The following is a 20,823-nucleotide window of genomic DNA, read 5'->3' as shown; positions in this document are numbered from 1 at the left end:
ATGCTGCGAAAAATGTACAGTGAAGTATTTTTCAAAAATACTTCAAAACTAAATAATTGGCGTTTCCGGGGGGGGGGGGGCAAGGGGGGGGGGGGATTTCCAATTTTAGTTTGAAATGATAATGGACAACTAACGTAGTCAAGAGGGGCGGTTAAAACTACTCAATAAGGTTGACACATTTGTTAGCAGCCTAGCTAAATTACTTGTCCAACTTGTAATCCAATTCCTACTTCATTTTACTCTTACTCTTAAATTAGATAAAAATCGTTAACCACTAGTGGGGTAAAATAACACTATTCATCTCATTTCGTGTAATCTATTTTGCATACTTATATATTTTATTAGTAGTAATGTTGGAAGAATATATTGAAATAGTGATTAAAACGTAAAGAAAATATTAGGTGACTTGTTTTATTTGTTTAAATTTTGGTAGACAAAATTATTCGATTTTTATACATGTACTGATGTAAGATAGTAGATATCTGATAAAATAGTCAAGATACACATAAACTGATTCAAATACTACCATCATAAAAAAAAAAGTCAATTAAATAAGTAAATAAATATTACATTAATATTTAAGTTTTGAACGGTTTAGTGGATTTTAATTTGAAGAGAAAGTGAAGTCGTGAAGCGGCCGAACTCTTGGAATGCGGCTATTCCTCAATCCTTGTGTGAATGTTATATAGAAATGAAGTATCTCAATTTGTGAGATGTTTCGTGTATCAACTGGCCTTTTTTGTTACTTTGATGAGAATGTGAAAGTTATGCAAAAAATAAAACTTTCAAAAATATATTAAAACGTCTCAATTAAAAAAGAGTGGCATGTAAGTCCCGCCGAATGATTATTCTTTATGAAGGATAATCATTTAAATTTTTATTTTATCTTATACCATGTTTTTAAACATTATTAAAATTGCTTGAAAAAGGAAAAATTGGAAAAGAAAGAAAAAGAAAAGGAAGAAGGTAGTTTAGGAAGGAAGAAAAGAAAGAAAGTGGGCAAGAAAGACGGAACCGAAAGTAAGAAATTATGTAACCACCACTTCTTTCTTTTCTTTCTACAGCTTCTTATTACACTGTCCCTTTCCGCTGAAAATTCCTTTAATTCCATATAATAATAATAGAACTATTACTCTTCGAATGGCGAAAACCACCGTAGAGGGCGGAGGAGGGCTGCCGGCGGCGGCTAAAGAGGCGGCAGAACTGAAAAGGGAGTTGCAGAGAGCAGTAAAGGCTGTAGTTGAAGACGATGATTACAGTTTAGAAGTCACCGATCGAGCCATGCAGTGTTTATGTGCTTTAAAAGAATTGAAATTGAAACCTTTGAATTCAAATCCTTTGGATATTCGTAGCCTTTCTTTGAGTTTACCAATTCCACCCCATGAATTTGTTTGCCCGCTTTCTGGTCAGCTTATGAAAGACCCTGTTGTTTTGGCTTCTGGTCAGGTTTGTTTCTTTTCCTTCTCACCCTTTCATTTCAGTAATTTCTTCTTCTTTCTTTGTATTGCGTTGTTTAATTAGTCTATATATATATATATACTGTTTAAAAGTAATACTCTTAGTTTTTGTATTATTGATACAGTGTTCAAACTTTGTAGTTCTTGAAATTACTCTTGTTCAAAGTTTGGGAAGACGTATTATCTGTTCGACACACATCTCACATGTGTACATTTATTATGAGTATATATTGTCATTTATTTGTGAAACAGTTTTTAGATTTTAATGGCTCTAAAAAAATCTGACGAGTTATTTTTATTGAGATATTTGTCTAAATTCTTTTAGGGTAGCTAGAAAATAAAGCAAATTAATTTTATTGCTTCTTTCTCGTCCTGCCAGTGTCAGGACAAAGCAAACCTTTCTCTCACCATAACATTGTCTTGTTATCTACAAAAGCAAGAAATCTAGGTGGTACTTGTAGGATGATGTATGTTTCTACTTCTTCGCCGGATAAAAAAGTAAAAAAAAAAAAACAAGAGAACAAAAAAAAAAAAAAAGGAAAAAAGAATAAAACAGAAAAAGAATGCCAGATATATGAATCATAAATTGCGATTTCCAGATTGTTGTACCTTTTGTTGAAAGGTGTATATTGTACTGTACTCGTGATTGTTTGTGGTAAGTATATTATCTGAGGCGAATTGAGAATTGTAAGTCAATCTTCTGTGTGGTTTATATACATATCTGCTACATACATATAACTGTTCAACTATATTATAGTTCAAACCAAAAGAAGTGCCCACACCTAGGGGTGGATTTATAGGCAATTTTATGGGGCACGTGAACCCACGGTCTTTCCACAAAGTTAGATAGTTTATTTACGTGTTTTCTAAAATTGATATGATATTACCTGCTGGCACTCATGCTCCACGAAGGTTAAATGGTGCACTTGGTTGAATGTTGAGTTATTTACCTAGAGAAATAGGGATCAATTCCTGCTTAGTACATTTTTTCCTTCTTTTTTTTTATAGTGCACCCATTTACTAGAAATTCTAGATCCGCCTCTGTCCACACCTGCTTGCTATTTTAGTTCACCCGCTGAATATCATGGTGTTCCTCTAGCCATCTAGGAAAAAAAGGGAAATCTGATATAGAATAAACGGTATCTGTTACTCTTTTTGGTTTAGGAAAGAGAGGGGATGGGGTTAGTTAAGAATAGCTCACGAAAAGAATATCTGTAAATCTTTTCTAGCGGTGTAAACATGAGAGACGAGAGAGGAGCGGAATAACAAAGCTACGTGTTCTTAAAAATGTTGTACTTGGTTTCCACATAAATATATACAGTGAAATTTATTTGACAATACTACTTTATGTTATTCGGTATAAGTTAAATTGGCAAAGATTTTGCATTTCCAAATTCAACAAAGCGCAGAGTAACTTCTTGCCAAATTGCCTTCCTCTCAATGTTCTGTTCTGGCTCCTTCCTAATAATTTCTCTTGTTCAACTATTCGTTTTGGAAATCGTTGAACTGTTTCTATCTTTGTGATTACTCCAAATATTTTGATTACTCGGAGTTTACTAGATGGTTGTTTTCATTAAAAATTTAATGTACGTTATCGTGGTTTGCAGACATATGACAGGCCATTCATTCAAAAGTGGCTGAAGGATGGCCATCGTACGTGCCCTGAAACAAAGCAGGTTCTTTCCCATTCAGTTCTCACCCCAAATCATCTAGTGAGGAAAATGATTTCACAGTGGTGCCAGAAGCATGGAATTGAGCTGCCCGGCCCTTCCCATGATGAGAACCAGGATATAATCACAAATGCAGACCGAGATCATTTGAATTCACTGCTTGAGATGTTGTCCTCTAGTAAAGTTCCGGAGCAGAAAAAAGCTGCAAAAGAAGTTCGCGTCCTGACTAAACAGATGCCATCTCTACGGGCTGTTTTCGGGGAGTGCAATGATGCCATTACCAAATTGCTCAATCCTCTTTTGTCTGGTAACGTGAATACTCATCCTGATTTACAAGAAGATTTGGTCACAACAGTTCTGAACATCTCAATACATGACAGTAATAAAAAGCTAGTAGCAGAAAATCCTGTAGCCCTTCCTTTTCTCATTGAGTCGTTGAAGTTCGGAACACTTGAAACAAGAAGCAATTCTGCTGCTGCTCTCTTCACATTATCAGCACTTGATTCAAATAAGCATATTATCGCAAAGGTAGGTGCTCTCAAGCCTTTAATCGACCTCTTGAATGAGGGACAACCATTGGCCATGAAAGATGCCGCTTCAGCAATTTTCAACTTGAGCATTGTCCACGAGAATAAGGGTAGAGCTGTCGCCGAAGGAGCAATAAAGGTGATTATGAAGAAGATCAGGGGTCACGTACTCATTGACGAGTTATTAGCTATTCTTGCCCTGCTGTCCAGTCATCACAAGGCTATCGAGGAAATGGGAGAGCTGGGAGCAGTCTCTTGTCTCCTAAGTATCATAAACGAGGACACAAGTGATCGCAACAAGGAGAACTGCATCGCAATCCTCTACACGATGTGTTATAATGACCGTACAAAGTTGAGAGAGATCTGGTTAGATGAGAGTGTCAATGGGACGATATCTAGTCTTGCTCAAAGCGGGACCTCTAGAGCCAAGAGGAAGGCGAATGGCATTCTTGAGCGGCTAGATAGATATGTTTCTCTTGTGCACACTACTTGAGGTTGAATGTTTTGGTTACATGTACATTCTTAATCACCCCATGTAAGTGATCTTGCTTCTTGGTAGATCTTATACAACTGAATTCTGTACTTGTAGGAAGATATAGATATGGTTCGATGTCCATCTTGAGTCTTGTAGATTACTGTAAAAATGATTTTTACAACAATAAGTACAGTTAGTTCCATTGGTTGCTTTATCTTCATTGTTCTTTGAGCCGAGGGTCTATCGGAAACAGACTCTCTATCTCTATAAGGTAGGGGTAAGGTCTGCGTACACATTACCCTCCCTATACCCCATTTATGGGATCAAATGGGGTTTTTTGTTGTTGTTGTTGCAAGTACAGCAAGTTTCATTGTTAGTACTTTGTTCTTTAAAGACGGATATATCCTGCTCTCGTGTGTTGTTTGTAACAAGTAAGTGAATATATTTCCAGATGGATGGTTTAGTGTTTTTAGGTTCAGGGTAGTGATGCCTGAAACTCAGGACAAAAACTGATCAGTCGAATAATACTTCTTGCTGATGAAGGGATGAGCAACTAGCAATTCCTTTCCAGAAATGGAGAAAAATATTCAATAAAGTGTAAGCAAAATGTTCCCTTGATATATCAAGGTTTAGAGCTTTTTATATCAATAAAAACAAACGTGAAATTAGTGTAGTCAGTATCACTTTAGCAAACAACCCAACGACATTTGATGTAAAAAATCATTCATATACTACCTATTAGTTCTACAAAAGGAAGGTTTCATCAGCTGATCGATGCTTTCTGCATAAATCTTTCTTTCTCAAGATGAAGATGGGAGGCCCTATTGTAAAATAGCTTCGCCACGGTACTGAATGATATTTGCCATTTGTATGAATATATCTCGAATGATAGATATACTTATGCCTTACAGGGCGGAGCAAGGCATCTTGAGAAGAATCCAAACATTCTCTTCTGTATCCATATCAAAACAATGAATTAAAAGAAATGGGTCAGAAAAATGCTAGTATTTAATTTATCACTGAATGTGAAGGTGAAATCACTCTCTCAATTTCTTTACGAACTATTAAGATACAAACAGAGAAAAATAAAGCTCGACTTTCTTGATAAGTCATTTTTCGGATGGTAGAGATGCAATATTAATGTTGACAACCTTCTGTTTGTTTTTTTGCGATTGCAATATTATTGTATGTCCATGTTAATGCTGATTGGTGATTTGACACATCTTGTCGGTATTCTTAACTATCACATAATTGGAGAAACAATATTAATGTGAATAAATTAAAATCGAGGGACTACTTGAATTTATTCTAAATTCATTATTATTATTATTAGTATAGCAGAAGCGAGATTATCTATGTCTGATTTCACTATCAAAAATTTGTAAAACTTTGTGCTGAAAATAGTAAAACGACAAGCTCGAAACAAGGAAACAGCCAAGGAAGGGGCAAAAATGTACCCATACTAGTGTTTATGTCAGACGAGGAAATTCAACCTAACGATTCACAAATAAAGGATAAACACATCAATTAATCATGCAAAGTGACAAAAAGTGTACAAAAAACACATACGTACTATATATTATGTATTTATTAATTAAATCTAAATGCCAAACACGAATAAATATTTTAGGAGAAGAGTAAAAGGATATGGGGAGAAAGACTAACTCGCTTATAGCCAGGAAGAAGATGAGGAGGAATTTTGTAGAGATCTTCATCCACAGGTTTGGGATTTGTGGGCCTCTGGGCCACTGTTGCGGACTTCATTGTAGGCCCACTATCCTTCTTTAATTTCTCTACTTTACCTGTCCATTTCTGCTCTGGACACCTCTTCTTATTTATTGCAGCCTTTGTCTGCACTTACGACTTTATTATTCAATCTACAGTAATGTAGTTTCACATGAAAAAAAAATGAGAATTCATTTAGTCAACTTAACTAATTTGGGATTGAAACCTAGTTAAATCAATTCTCTCCCTTTCTTTTCACATTACTCTCCAATCTTTAGAACAGCATATTATATTTCACATGGTAGACGGTCCACGAGACAGTTGCTGAACATGCTGTACATATTTGAATAATTGACGTTCTGCCTAAAAATACATACTATAATAAGTACTAAGTTCGAGGCAAATAATAATGGAGCTAAAAAGTCAAGCATCAAATCTTGACTTTACAAGTCCAATGTTGAAATTGGGTTGAGTTTGTTGGAAGCTTTGCTACTTCCAATGACTCTTTGAGGAACACGAGTTCTAAGATTCAAAGAACCCCATTTTCTTATACCCGAGATAATTGTACAGACAAAATTCTTGATAATAGTCTTGTCTTTCCAATATTTTTTAACTGCTATTTTAAGTATTATATAAAATATATATAATAAAGTATTGTTATGAAGGATGATTGTTACTGAGAGGTCTAATTGTATTTTACGTCTAATTGTATTTTACGTCACCGGGGCTACTACATTATAATGGGTTTAGAAGTACACAATTTCGTCCCAAAAATTTGAGCAGACTATCACGAGCGGATATAGAAGGTTGACTACGGGTTCAATAACTTTTCACGCGGAGCAAAAATTTATATGTAAAAAATTCCTTAAAATTATAAAAATAGTAGATATGAACTCATAACTTTAAAAATATAATGGATTCAATGCTAATATCTTATAAATTGAACCCATAAAATATAAATCTTGGATCCGCCTCTGATCATGAGTCATGATTATAGCATATTAATATTCTATGCTCCAATTATTAATCATTTTAGCGAATTTTGAATTTATTTTTATTTTATGTTTTAGAAAACCACAAAGTTTATTAGTATATTATTTTTCAAATATGTTCTTAGTATTTCAATTAATAAAGTGCTAATTAAGTGATAAATTTAAGTGAAAGGTAAAGGTATACACAAATACTCTTATCAATAAGGGTACTAAATGTCTTTTTCTAAAAAAATATGTAAAAATCTTAAAAGACGAATAATATGGATTGAAAAGTTTTTTTCTTTCGGTTTTTGAATTCTAACTTGTTCAATAATACTGAAATAGTAAGCTTTAATAAAATTGAAATTTCTGTACCGTGTACTCTCCAACGATTGAAAGCTTATTTTCCACAAACTATCATAAGGATGAGGAATCACGATAGTCCAACTAGTTGGTTATTTGAACTTCACTTTGTTGGTGGGATTCAACTTTCCATATTTGTAATCCTCTTCCATTGCCTTGTGTAAAATAAAATTAATACTATAAAAAAAACTAGCACAAGAATCATCGTACTTTAAATTAGTTCATTTATTTATATATATAAACAAGTGTAAATATAAATACGCACATCTCCAAGATTCTAAAATGGCAAAAATTAAGAAGACTGACCTTTCTTTGAGGAGCATTAGGGATAGCATAAAAGTGAGGTTTGTGGAAATGAAGAGCATAAAGGTCAGTATTATTTTCTTCAAGTGATGAATGGCAGCTATGGCGGATCAACCCTGCTTGTCTTGCACACTCGAAATACTGTGTAATTGGCATCTCATTTGCATTATCCCAATCTCCAAATACTGGAATTTGTCCACTTCTTTTACACTCCTTTAATACATTATATCCATTACATGTGTATAGAACAAAAAAAATGCTTTCAAGAAATTGCACCATATATATATATACAGAAGAGGAACTTACCATTTCCATAATTTGTTTGGTCCAGAGACAGGAAAATTGATGAAGTTAAACAAAGGAAAGGGGAGGAAATCTTGGAGAAATGATGTTTCTTGTTCTTATTAAGCTACAAGTGAAAGATGAAGTCTAGTTGAGTGGGTTGTTTAGGTGAATTGGTGGGGTATATATGGAGCTCTATCTATCTATATAGGTTCATTAAGTTAGGTAATAGCATAATCTACACTTTTTAAAGGTCAAGCAAAGGTTTCCAACTTTAGGAGAATTAATGGAAACACCTTCCGCCAAACTTTGCACTTTCAATATATTAATAATTAAAATAGGACTTGAAAAATACTAAAGTATGACACAATGTCATACCTTTCGTTTTCACTACGAAACTGAAAATTTCTATGGTACATTTATCGTTAAGAATTCAATTAGTATCAGTACCCGCGCGATGCGCAGATATAAGCATGTGATTTGAGTTATTTGATTTATGTGCAAATAAATTTAAAATATTAATCTTTCAGATAAAATTTATATATAATCATTAAATAAATATTTTAAAAAACACAGAAATTTCTCAAATCTCTTAAAATTACCCATAATTTCTTGTCCGTATTGCATTACCCATAACTTAAAATTATCATATTCTTGCCCGTTACTTCCATTATAGTACATTATAAATAAAACTAGGTTTTTTCTTTTCTTGTAGCAATTCTTTTATTTAATTTTATTCTATTGTTCATATTAATGTTTAAATTTATCATATTTTTTATAGTACCTATATTTTTATCTTTATAATTAATTAAGATAGAGGCGTTGTTTTTATCTGTCAATTTATTTATTTTTTAAATTTTATTAATTAAGATAGGACAGACAATATCTTTACAAAAATATTCACCGTCTTTTCATTTAGATTAAAAAAATTAAATTTATATTAAGTATTAGTATTAATATTATTTTAAATTGTCAAGTGGTTTTATAGTAGTTTGTCACTTGCCTTAACCACAATGCAAATTTTATTCGTTATTATTTAAAATACTTTCTTTTCTCAAAAATCAAATAAGGCTTATCCTTCCAAATATTTATACATTGAAATAATATATATATATTATCTTTTTATTTTAATTTTTTTAATTCTATTATAATATTAATGTTTAAATTTATCGTATTTTTTATAATACCTATATTTTTATCTTTATAATTAATTAAGATAGAGGCGTTGTTTTTATCTTTCAATACAATTCTTTTTAAATCTTATTAATTAAGATACGACAGCCAATATCTTTACAAAAATATTCACTTTCTTTTTATTCAGGTTCGTAAAAATATATTTTAATTTAATTAAGTGTTAGTATTAATATTATCCTAAATTGCCAAGTGGCTTTATAATAATTTATCACTTGGCTTAATCACAATGCAAATTTTATTCATTTATATATATATAAAATACGCACACACATATTCTCTTGGAATTTCGTTTATAAATATTTCAGTTTTTCGAGAAGTTAACAATATTGCAAAAATTCAATGTCAAATTAGGAAAAAGCACGTATGCTTCAAAAAAAACTTCTTTCGATGTTACCCTTTCAAATATATAGTTCTTGAAAATAACCCTTTTAAATGCCTAAAATTTAAGCGGCAAGGTAGTTTTAAATAGGATTTACAATATCCCATAACTTTAGGCATTTATTAGTCCAATTAAAAATGAAGATTTTCCAAATCTTCGAATGTGATACAAAATTAATACATTATATTTTCTTCTTATCCTTTTAACTTTATCCTAAGTCTTTCCTAAATTCTTATTTATTTTGTCTTACTTTTGTCTTATTCTTAAGACGCCGCTTTATTTTATATTTTAACTCACTCCAAAGTATAAATAGTCATATTCCATTTACGTCTTTTTATATTTTTTATTTTGTTTCTATTATAGCTTTTTAATTAATTTTTCATCTCCATATTTCTAGTTAATATATAAGAAAACCTATGAGTGGATCAATATATAGATATAAAATATAAATATAGATGTAGATACTAATATACATATACATATACATATACATATAAATATAGATATATAGATTAGATTTGTCTAAGATCTATTTAGATTATGTATAAGATTAATTCAACTACTTCCATTAATTATGTTTCCATTAATAATTTCTAATTATTAATGTTGTCTTTAAATTGCCAAGTGGCTTCTTTTTAGCTTGCCACTTGGCTTAACCACAATGCATACTATCCTCTTTTTAATATAATACTAGTATTAGTACTCGCGCGATGCGCGGACACAAATATCAAATTATAATTCGAGTTATTTGAATTACCTTAAAATTTAAAACTTCCAAATAATATGTTTCTTTTTATTTATATTTTTATTTTATATCTGTAACAATCCAACTCCTTGATTTATTACTTGTATTTTATTTTGTAGTCAATATTAAATAATACTAAACATATCACGTTTGTGATATGTCTTGTTTGAGCATATTGTTTAACAAAATTCTTACTACCACTTTATGTTTCACCGCAAATTCGAATAAGTCTTATCCTTCTACATTTTCACCCAAACAACTCTTTCTTTAATCTTTGCTTCTAGTTATTGCATTATCTATTACTTAATAATATTACATTCATGTAATCTTTTATTAGCTTATCAATTGACTTGATATCTTGCTTATTGCCCTTTTGATAAATATATATAAATATAAATTTTTTTATTCCTAAAAATTAATTTATTTTTATAATTTTATCCTCTTACTTGGAACTCTTTTTTCATTTAAATCTTTAATATTTTTTAGTATTATTTAATTATTTAATTTCCTTATACTTAATTAATTCAAAGTATAAATATTCTCACACTATCTCTATTTTCCTCTTTATACATCCTCTTCCCTGCTATGAATTTTTAATTAGTTTTTTACATTAATATTTTACCAATAAATAAAATATATAATATCACGTTTTATTTTAAGACTTTGAATTAGTTTAAAATATTAATAGATAAGTTTTTTCTTATTATATTTTAAATCTATTAAATTTTCTTATAATTTTTTGTATCATGTAATTAAATTTTCTTTCTCTTTTAACGTTAGGATACAAATTAGACTTTAATTTTCGTTCATAAAATTACCCACATGAGATATTTATTTTTTATTTCCTTAGTTTTAATTTGTTATCCAATTTTTAGTTTTTTATCTAGTAAAATTTTAATTTTATAGTCCTATCCATAGTTTGAGCATTTTCACCATAATTTTAATCTAAATCTCAAGTTCAAATCGTCTTTTTCTTCTATTTCTAATATTAAATATTTTTAAATTTTTGATTATTGCTATTAAGTTACTTAATATGTAGTATTTTATTTTCTTATGTGGCTTTCATTAACATGCCTCTTTATTTAATATCATAATCTATTTATATCCTTTAGTAATATTATATAATCGATATATGATTTTTTAATATTGAAAAAAATATTTATTTTATTTAAAATTAATACTCAAAATTATTAAATAGTTTAAATTCATTAATAATATTTTTAAGCATTATATATTTACTTTATTTTTAAACTAATTCTTAATATAAATAACCTCGCATTATCTCTAATTTATTAATATTTTAATATTTTTTAATTTTTTAATCTATTAAACTTCAGTTATATGGCCTTATCCACATCAAGACCTTTTTTATCATACTTAAAAAACTTTTTTATTTCAAATTTAAATAAGTTTTATCCTTTTTTGTTCTTTATGATAGAAATTTTAATTTTTTCTTTGTTTGTTTCTTATTTTGCTATTGTATATTCAATACTTAATATTATTAACGTTGTCATGTGCTTTTTATTAGTTTACTTGAATTTAATGTCCACTTTTATCACATTTATTTTAATATAAAATAAATAATAAATAAAAATTATTTCAATAGTAACTTTGACTCTATTGCTCATATTCTTAAATATGATTTTTCTTATCATATTAAAAAAAGTCCCATCTCAAATTCAAATATATCTTATTCTTCTATTTTCTCCATTAGACCACATTTTCAAAAATCATCTTATACTTTCAAACTTAACCTAGCAATACTCAATTCAAATATTAATCGTAAAAACTCTAATTGTTTCAGCAATATTTTCGCTATTATTTTAAAAAATATTTATTTGTCCGAATTGTAAACATTAATATAACCTCATTAATATATATATATATATATATATATATATATATAATTATTTTTCCTACAATAACTGAATTATACACAAAATTTAATTAAAGATACCTATAGTAATGTATATTGTTCACAAATAAGGTCAGATACAAAGTTTATACTAAATAAAAAATTATTATTCCAACTTAACATTAATGTGTAAGATACAAAATAAACATTTAATTAATTCTTTCTCAAAAAAGGATACCTACCATAATTGAATTATACACAAAATTTTAATAAAAGATACCTATAGTAATGTATATTGCACCCAAATAAGGTCAGATACAAAGCTTGTACTAAATAAAGAATTATTATTTCAACTTAAACTTAATGTGTAAGATACAAAATAAAAATTTATTTGATTCTTTCTAAAAAAATGATACCTACCATAACTGAATTATACATAAAATTTTAATTAAAGATACATACAGTAATGTATATTGTACCGAAATAAGGTCAGTTACAAAGCTTGATCGATTAATTAAAATTCGTCCCTATCATAATTTATTTCGTCCCTACCATAATTATACAAAAAAAATGTTAACTAAATTATACTACTAATAGAGATTTGTATAATAATTAAAAAATAATTCTTATTGAACTATTACTTCCATTAATTATGTTTTTATTTATAATTCAAATTTTTAATGTTGTCTTAAAATTGTTAAGTAATTTTTTTTAACTTGTCATTTGGCTTAATCTCATACTTCACTACGGTTTCAGTTTTAATGATTACTAGAGTTTGAACTCATGGAGCTAGTGCCACAAAACACGAAAGTGACTAGCTTTCTTTTTTCAGCATAGATTATCAATTCAGACCTACGCTAGCAATTTGTTCTATCAACAAAATGTAAGACGTAATAACTAACTTGGACTAAAATCCCCTTAAACATTACATAAGTATATGTTGAACTTGTAGTAATATTAATTGGAGTATTGTCTAAATTAATAAATTTACATTTATCATTCAAAAATTGGTAAACGATTAACTCTCACTAATGGACAAAAAGAGGAGCTACTAAGTAGTATTACCTCTGTTCCAGTTTATGTGAACCTATTTCTTTTTTGGTCCGTTCCAAAAACAATGATCCCTTTCTAAATTTGGTAACAATTTAACGTAAATTTATAAGTCTACCCTTAATGAGAAGCTTTTATAATCACACAAATACTCTGGGTCCCTTTATGACTTGTTTAGGACCACAAATTTCAAAAATCTTCATTTTTTTCTTAAACTTCGTAATCAATCAAATATGTTCACATAGATTGTAACCGGGTGAGTAGTACAATATAATGAATTGAAAACTCCAATTATAAAAGTATGGTCGACAAGAAAGGAGTGGAAGGTAGCATACAAGAGAAAGAAAGGACAAACAGACTGTCAGTCTTAACGTGCATGTGAACAGTGGACTCCTTTCCATTGTCAAATTAAGGGTGAGGCTGAAAAGTAACTTTCTGGGAACTGTCGTTGACAATGTCTATGCCTCGGTGCACCCATACCGGAGTTGATCAATCTAATAGCTTGTTTTGGCATCTTCTGAGGCAAAAGCAATTTTTTTTAGGTCAAAAGTATTTTTTTTTTTCTAAAATTAAGGTACTAAACTTTTGAAAGGAAAAAAATGTATTTTTGGAGAGAAGTAGAAGCAGTTTTGGAGAAACAGAAAAAAGTAGCTTATCTTCAAAATCACTTTTGAGAAAAATACACTTAGAAGTAATTTTTTAAAGCTTGGCCAAATGCTAATTGCTGCTCAGAAGTGCTTTTCAAATTAATTAGCCAAACATAAACTGTTTCTCACCAAAAATACTTTTGAAAAAAAGCACTTTTCAAAATAAATTAATTTTTACAGTTTGGCCAAACAGGTTATAAGTTGACTCTTCTTTTCACCTTTTTTGGCTCTTTTACTTTTAGGTCTTTAGCTGCGCGCGCAAAGACAATACGAAAAGGCACCCTATATTTGCGCCATAGATCTGGTAAAATTACAGGAAAAACTCCGTCTCAAGTGAGAAAGGTTTGTTGACCAAAAGGAGGACATTAATCTAGATAACTATTCTCTCTACATCCCCATGGCCTTTTAGGGACTCATTGACCAAAGAGAAGAACAATTTTCACGAGTCTATTATCTAGTTAGACTCGAGCAACCAAACTCGCTATGGAAAAAAAAAAAAAAGGAAAGACAAAAATAGGTATAACGCATTAATTCAATGCGCTATGTCCCTGTTTTTACCGAACGGCATTAACGCCCCTCTTTCTTTGTTCTAGAAATACACATGGCGCAGACAAACCAAATAAAGTGAAGTTACTAAAGGAGAAGTAGAGTGTAGGATGGTGCAATGGTTAAAGACTATACATTAAGTTGATTTTGACCTTAAGGTCCAAGGTTTGATTTGATTCCTTCCACCAACAATATTTTGTTTTTCTATTTATTTTTTATTTTTTTTATTTCTTTTCATTATTTAAATTACTATCAATGTAATTAAAATAATTTAATATTTATTAGAAAAATATGATTGTTGAATTCATTTAATGTATTAAAAAAGAAGCCTTTTATTATCGTTAAAAAAATCAACCGATAATTTTAATAGTTGTTATAAATTGCTTGGAATTCTTTTATTTTTTAATATTTTATTTTAAAATTTATCATTAAATTATAGTTATATTTACACTATATGAATTTTATTAACCAAAATTCTAATTATATTTTTGATATTTTTCCTGAAATGTATTTTTTATTTCTCCTTTTATTCCTTGGCTATTGTAATTGTGTTATCCAATTAAAATTTTTAAATAAGAATATAGTTGTTCTTATTATTAAACATAAACTGATTATAACCATTTAATTTTTAAAATTATAATCCATTAGGATTATTATTAGCTAAGTAATGGAATATAATTCTTATATTCTTATTAGAAAAACTAATTAAATGGTTGCTCATAGTGTCACAACCCAATTTCTCCATCCGTGAGTTGTCGTGATGACACCTAGTCTGTACGACTAAGTAAGCCTAACACTTTGTGGAAATAAAATAAAAGCATAAACATTAACTACTAACAGTAACAAATATCTAATAAGCAACTGAATGCCGCTCGGAATATAATATTATCACCTTTGAAATGTACCAAACAATTATCAAAATCTGGAATACCGTAAGTCACAAGCTACTAAGAAGGCTTAACTGTTCAATACATCATTTCTATAGAAAGAAGGAAAAATGAACATGGGGGGTTCGGGGAGGGGAGGGGATAGAGAGGGACTCCGAGGATTTGCGGGCGCAACCAGATGTACATTGAAGTCTCCAATAAGCAGCAACGACTGCACCTAGTGATGAGGCTGGTAAGATAAACCCGAATCTGCATACGAAAAATATGTGCAGGAAAGGGTGTGAGTACTCCACAATGGTACCCAGTAAGTGCCAAGCCTAACCTCGATTGAGTAGTGACGAGATCAGGTCAGGGCCCTACTGGTATAAATATATTGAAATAAGACAGAATGAAATATCACAGTCAAAATAAATACAGAAATCTAACAGGAATAGAATCATAGAAAGACAACAGCTCAAAACACAGAGATAACAACATGGGATCTCCTAGGATACCGTCCCGTATTCCCAAACGTAAATGTGCAAGGGAATCTCCCGGAATATCGTTCCGTAGTTCCAAAGTAAATATGCAGTACCGGGGGATCTCCCGGAATACCATTCTATAGTCCCAAAGTAAAAATACAGTACATGGGGATCTCCCGGAATACCGTTCTGTAGTCCCAATGTAAATATACAGCTCAAACAATAGAATTTCAACTACAACACGAAAATCCTACAATTTAGACTAAGTACAAGTCAATGAAGAAGCAGAAATTTCACTAAGCATGTTGCATAGAGTTTAGGTAAGCAATTAAGACACGTAGACATGTTGTTCTAGACTAAACATGATAATTACATATACTAGTATAGCTCAGTTAAAGGAAAACATATATTTTACTTAATGGAAATGGAGTTTTTCAATAATTAGCACGTGTACGCACTAGTCACCTTACGTACGCGGCGCTTATATATCAAACAGTACCAAATCCTAAGGGGAGTTCCCCCACACAAGGTTAGGCAAGCCACTAACCTCGAACCAAGCTCAAATCAATCCGTCACAATACTCTTTCCATGAATATCCGACTCCAAATGGCCCAAATCCAGCCAAAACCAATTACATAACATAAATATAACTATAAGAAACTAATCTAGATAATGAAATCAAAGCTAAGGCAAGAAATTGAAAAATCGCCCAAAAAGCCTCCCTAGGCCCACGTCTCAGAATCGGGTAAAAGTCACAAATTATGAACATGCATTCACTCACGAGTTCACTCGTACCAAAATTATTCAAATCCGATGTCAAAATCCCAATCAAAACTCAAAATCTTAGTTGAAGAATTTCTTTCCATTTTTCCCAATTTTCATCCCAAATCCGAAAGTAAATGATAAAACTAATGATAGATTAGTGGGATATAACCAAAATCAAATTAAGAATCATTACCCAATTGATGTCTCTGAAAATCTCTCAAAATCTCGTCCACAGTTGAGTTTAAAAACTCAAGTTTTGATAAAAATGGCTGAACCCTCATTTTTGAAATGTTTAAGTACTTCCCAACGATTCCTTCTTTGCGAATGTGGTCAAAGCCTCACGTTCGTGAAGCACAAGCTACTTTAGTCCAAAAATTACTCATCACGAACGCGATGCACAGGTCGTGAACGCGAAGCTCAACTAGCCTAACCCTATATGAACGCGGAACCCTTATCACGAACGTGTAGGCTATTATGTCTGGAACCCATCTGACTGCTGACTCTACGCGAACGCGAGGTCCTTATCGCGAACGCATAGCCTTAGTATTACATACCTTCGCGAACGCGTGAACAACTTCGCAAAACTGAAGAGCAAACTCAACTGGTCTCTCAGATGACCTGCGGTAACGCGAGACCTCTCTCGCGAACGTGATGAAGAAGAGGTCTGCAACAAAATACCAGAAATTTGTCAATTCCCAAAGTCCAAAAATGACCCGTTAACCGCTGAAACTCACCTGAGGCCCCCCGAGACCTCAACCAAAAATATCAGCTAATCCTAAAACACCATAAGAATTTAGTCGAGCCCTTAAACTACATCAAACAACACTAAAAACACAAATCATCCTCCGATTCAAACTTAAAGAACTTGAAACTTTTAAATTCGACAACCGATGTCGAACCAACCAAACCACGTCTGATTGACCCCAAATTTTGCACACAATTCATATTCAACACTATAGACCTACTCCAACTTTCAGAATCATAATCTGACCCCGCATTACCGGTCCAAATCTCCAAAATTTTGACTTTCGCCATTTCAAGCCAAAATGAGCTACGGACCTCCAAAACACAATCCAGACACTCCCCTAAGCCCAAAATCACCCAAGTGAGCTAATAGAATCGAAGAAATTCTATTCTGGAGTCGTATTCATACAGATCCGACTACGGTCCAAATCCTAAGACTTTCAATTTAAGGACTAAGTGTCCTAAAACACTCCAAAAACCAAAACGAAACCTCCCAGCAAGTCACAATAGTAGAAATAGATACGAGAAAAGCAGTTAATAAGGGATCAGGGCTATAACTCTCAAAATGGCCGGCCGGGTCATTACACATAGACTAAATTTTTTCTAATAAGGATTATCCTAAACTAAACTGATTATAACCATTTAATTTATGAACAGCCATTTAATTAATTTTTCGAAACTAAATTTTCATAAACTAAACTGTAATATTACCATTTAGTTTATGTATAATTATTTAATTAATTATCCTAATAAGAATATGAAAATCATAATCTATTACTTAGTTAATAATGTTTTGCATGTAATACAAAATAATATACAAAATAATCTAATTACTTTCAATGTAATTAAAATAATATAATACTAAAATATTTTTCTTGTAATACAAAATAACAGCTATTAAAAATATCGGTAGATTAATTTAACAAAATAATAAAAGGCTTCTTTTTTAAAATTTAAATGAATTCAAAAATCATAATTTTCTAATAAATATTAAATTATTTTAATTACATTAAAAAGTAATTATAAATATTAAAGTATTTATATCCAAATATTTAAACCAAATAATGAATATGAAAGAGAAATAGAAAAACAAAATATTGTTGGTGGAAGGAATCAACAATTTTTTCTGCTTTTTCTGCGCCATGTGAATTTCAAGAACAAAGAAAGAGGGATGTTAACGTCATCCGTTAAAGAAAGGGACATAACGCATTAAATTAATGCGTTACACCTATTTTTGTCTCTTTTTTTTCGACATAATTTGGTCGCTTTAGTCTAACTAGACAATATTTGGGTTCCGGACTCCAATTTTCATAGAATTATATTATTGTACTATAGTATTTTAACTATTCTCAACCATTTAGTACATTCCAACTTTGTTTAGAATTTAAATCAAACTCATCCTTCAATTTTTCATAATATACATTTGCCTCCACCTTTCCTATGCAATGTCTAATTAGCCCTTGACATTTTCAATCCCTCCTCTAAGTACTATTTTTTATTTGTGACGACCCGGCCAGTCGCCTCATGAGTTACCGCTCCGTTTTTCCTATTTCTGCTTCTTATTGCTTTGATTATCGATATTATGTGTTATCAGGTTGGTTGGCTCGGGTTCGGAAAGATTTTGGCGAGGTTTGAAACACTTAGTCTCTTTTGAGTGAGTTTAAGTTGGAAAAGTCAACTGGATGTTGACTTCTGTGAAATAGACTCGGATGTGAATTCTGATGGTTCAGATAGCTTCAGGAGATGATTTGGGACTTAGGAGCGTGATCGGAATGGGTTTTGGAGGTCCGGAGTAGATTTAGGCTTGAATTGACAAAGTTGGAATTTTGGTGTTTTCCGGTTGATAGGTGAAATTTTAATATAGGGGTCGGAATGGAATTCCAAGAGTTGCAGTAGGCCTGTTGTGCCATTTGGGACGTGTGTGCAAAATTTCAGGTCATTCGGACGCGGTTTGATAGACTTTTTGATCAAAAGTGGAATTAGGAAGATTTTGGAATCTTAGGCTTGATTTCGATGTGATTTGGTTGATTCGTTGCTGTTTGAGGTGTTTTGAAGATTGGTACAAGTTTGAGTAGTGATATATGATATGTTTGTATTTTTGGTTGAGGTCCCGGGGGCCTCGGGGTATTTTCGGATGGTTGACGGAGAGTTGGAATTTTTGGGAAGCTGCAAAAAATTTCTGCTTCTATTGTTTCCGCACCTGTGGATTGGGGACCGCAGGTGCGATGCCGCAGATGCGGTCAAAGATGCGAAGGGCAGGAGCCGCAGATGCGGCGTGCTGAGCGCACCTGCGATGGTGCATGTGTAGTTATTTTATCGTAGATGCGACTTTGGACATTTAAGTGGAAACTGCAAGTGCGGTGGTCAAGACCGCAGAAACGGTTAAAGGGCCGCAGGTGCGGAATCCCTGGGCCAGAAAGTATATAATGTTTCCTTCGCGAATTTTTGCTAAGTTCTCCATTTTTTGAAGTCGGGAAGCGAGCTAGGGCAGTGAATTCAAGGGAAAATCGAAGAGAATCAGTTGGGTAAGTTCCCTAAGCTTCATTACTTGGGTTTATGATCATTTTTCCATTGTTTAATCATGGTATTAGTGGAAATTAAGGAAGAAAATTGAGGGATTAAGGCTTGGTATTGGATACCTTGACTTAGGGATTTGATGGGCCATTTCTGGTCGAATTTTGGGACTTTTGATATGTATGAACTCGTGGAGTGATAAGGATTTCGTTGATGTAAATTTTATCGGATTCTGAGACGTGGGCCTGGGGGTCGGGTTTTGGTCAATTTCGGGAATTGTGTTGTAAATTTGATTATTTTCGCATGGGCTTCGTTCCCTTTGCATATTTTGACATTATGATTCTAATTTTGAATAGATTCGGCGCGAGTGGAGGCCGAGTCAAGAGACAAAGGCTTTGCGGAGTAGTATTTTCATCCGGTTTGAGGTAAGTAACCATTGTAAATCTGGAACTAAGTGTACAAACCCCAGTATTTCGAAATGTTTTCGTAAATGAGGTGACGCACATGCTAGGTGACGAGCGTGTGGGCATGCACCGATAGGGATTGTGACTTGGTCCGTCCCACAGCGACTATTAAGCTGCGTACTTGTTTTGAAATCTTATGATATCTCATATTTTAGACATTTGTACTATATTATGGCTATATGCCATATTTGGGGCCTTGTGCCGACCTGTTGAGACCCTTAGGGGTATTGTTACTGTTTTTCCTCACTCTATTTGTTTGAAAGCATATCCTCAGTCATCGTTTACCTATTTATCGTTTAAAACTAGTTTTATCATTCTACTTCTTAAAGTGTGAGAACTGTTAGGACTAAGTTCCCTGATTTCTACTGTTATGCCCGAGTGGTTGTGAGGTTAATGAGTGAGAGAGGTTGAGGACATAATGGTGAGGATTATAAATATTACGGATCGGGTTACACGCCGCAACAATATTATATGTATATATTATGGATTGGGTTGCACGCCGTAGCGATACTTATGTGGATCGGGCTGCACGCTGCAGCGATATGACGCTTGGGCTGTAGAAGCCCCTCTGAAGTTTGTACACCCCCAGTGAGCGTAGTCGACTATAAACTATGGATCGGGCTGCACGCCGCAATGGTTATTATGATTATTACTATTATGAGATATTATGGAGCCTGAGTGCTGAGTGTGAGTACTAAGTGACAAGAACTGAGTCACGAGTGACCGAGTGGTTGCCCGAGAGGCTATATCTATGAGTGATACCTTACCCGAGGGAACTATTTATGATATTGTTGCTAAT

General features: G+C 32.0%; 2 protein-coding genes across 2 annotated transcripts; one reads left to right on the top strand and one right to left on the bottom strand.

Moving 5' to 3' along the window:
- Positions 1 to 936: 936 nt before the first annotated feature.
- Positions 937 to 4,342, top strand: LOC104229043 (U-box domain-containing protein 9-like). The gene is made up of 2 exons (XM_009781615.2): positions 937 to 1,446; positions 3,065 to 4,342. Exons 1-2 carry the CDS (start codon positions 1,141 to 1,143, stop codon positions 4,145 to 4,147), a joined length of 1,389 nt encoding a protein of 462 aa, XP_009779917.1. The 5' UTR covers positions 937 to 1,140; the 3' UTR covers positions 4,148 to 4,342.
- Positions 4,343 to 4,725: 383 nt separating this feature from the next.
- On the bottom strand, positions 4,726 to 7,989 carry LOC104229044 (uncharacterized). Its single transcript, XM_009781616.2, has 4 exons — positions 7,798 to 7,989; positions 7,495 to 7,704; positions 5,795 to 5,980; positions 4,726 to 5,081 (listed from the first exon to the last, which is right to left on the bottom strand). Exons 1-4 carry the CDS (start codon positions 7,804 to 7,806, stop codon positions 5,028 to 5,030), a joined length of 459 nt encoding a protein of 152 aa, XP_009779918.1. The 5' UTR covers positions 7,807 to 7,989; the 3' UTR covers positions 4,726 to 5,027.
- Positions 7,990 to 20,823: the final 12,834 nt, after the last annotated feature.

The sequence above is a fragment of the Nicotiana sylvestris genome, chromosome 5, assembly GCF_000393655.2.
Source record: "Nicotiana sylvestris chromosome 5, ASM39365v2, whole genome shotgun sequence".
In the NCBI taxonomy this organism is placed as follows: Eukaryota; Viridiplantae; Streptophyta; class Magnoliopsida; order Solanales; family Solanaceae; genus Nicotiana; species Nicotiana sylvestris.
Note: the sequence above shows the minus strand (reverse complement) of the source record. Positions and strands in the feature narration are given on the sequence as shown.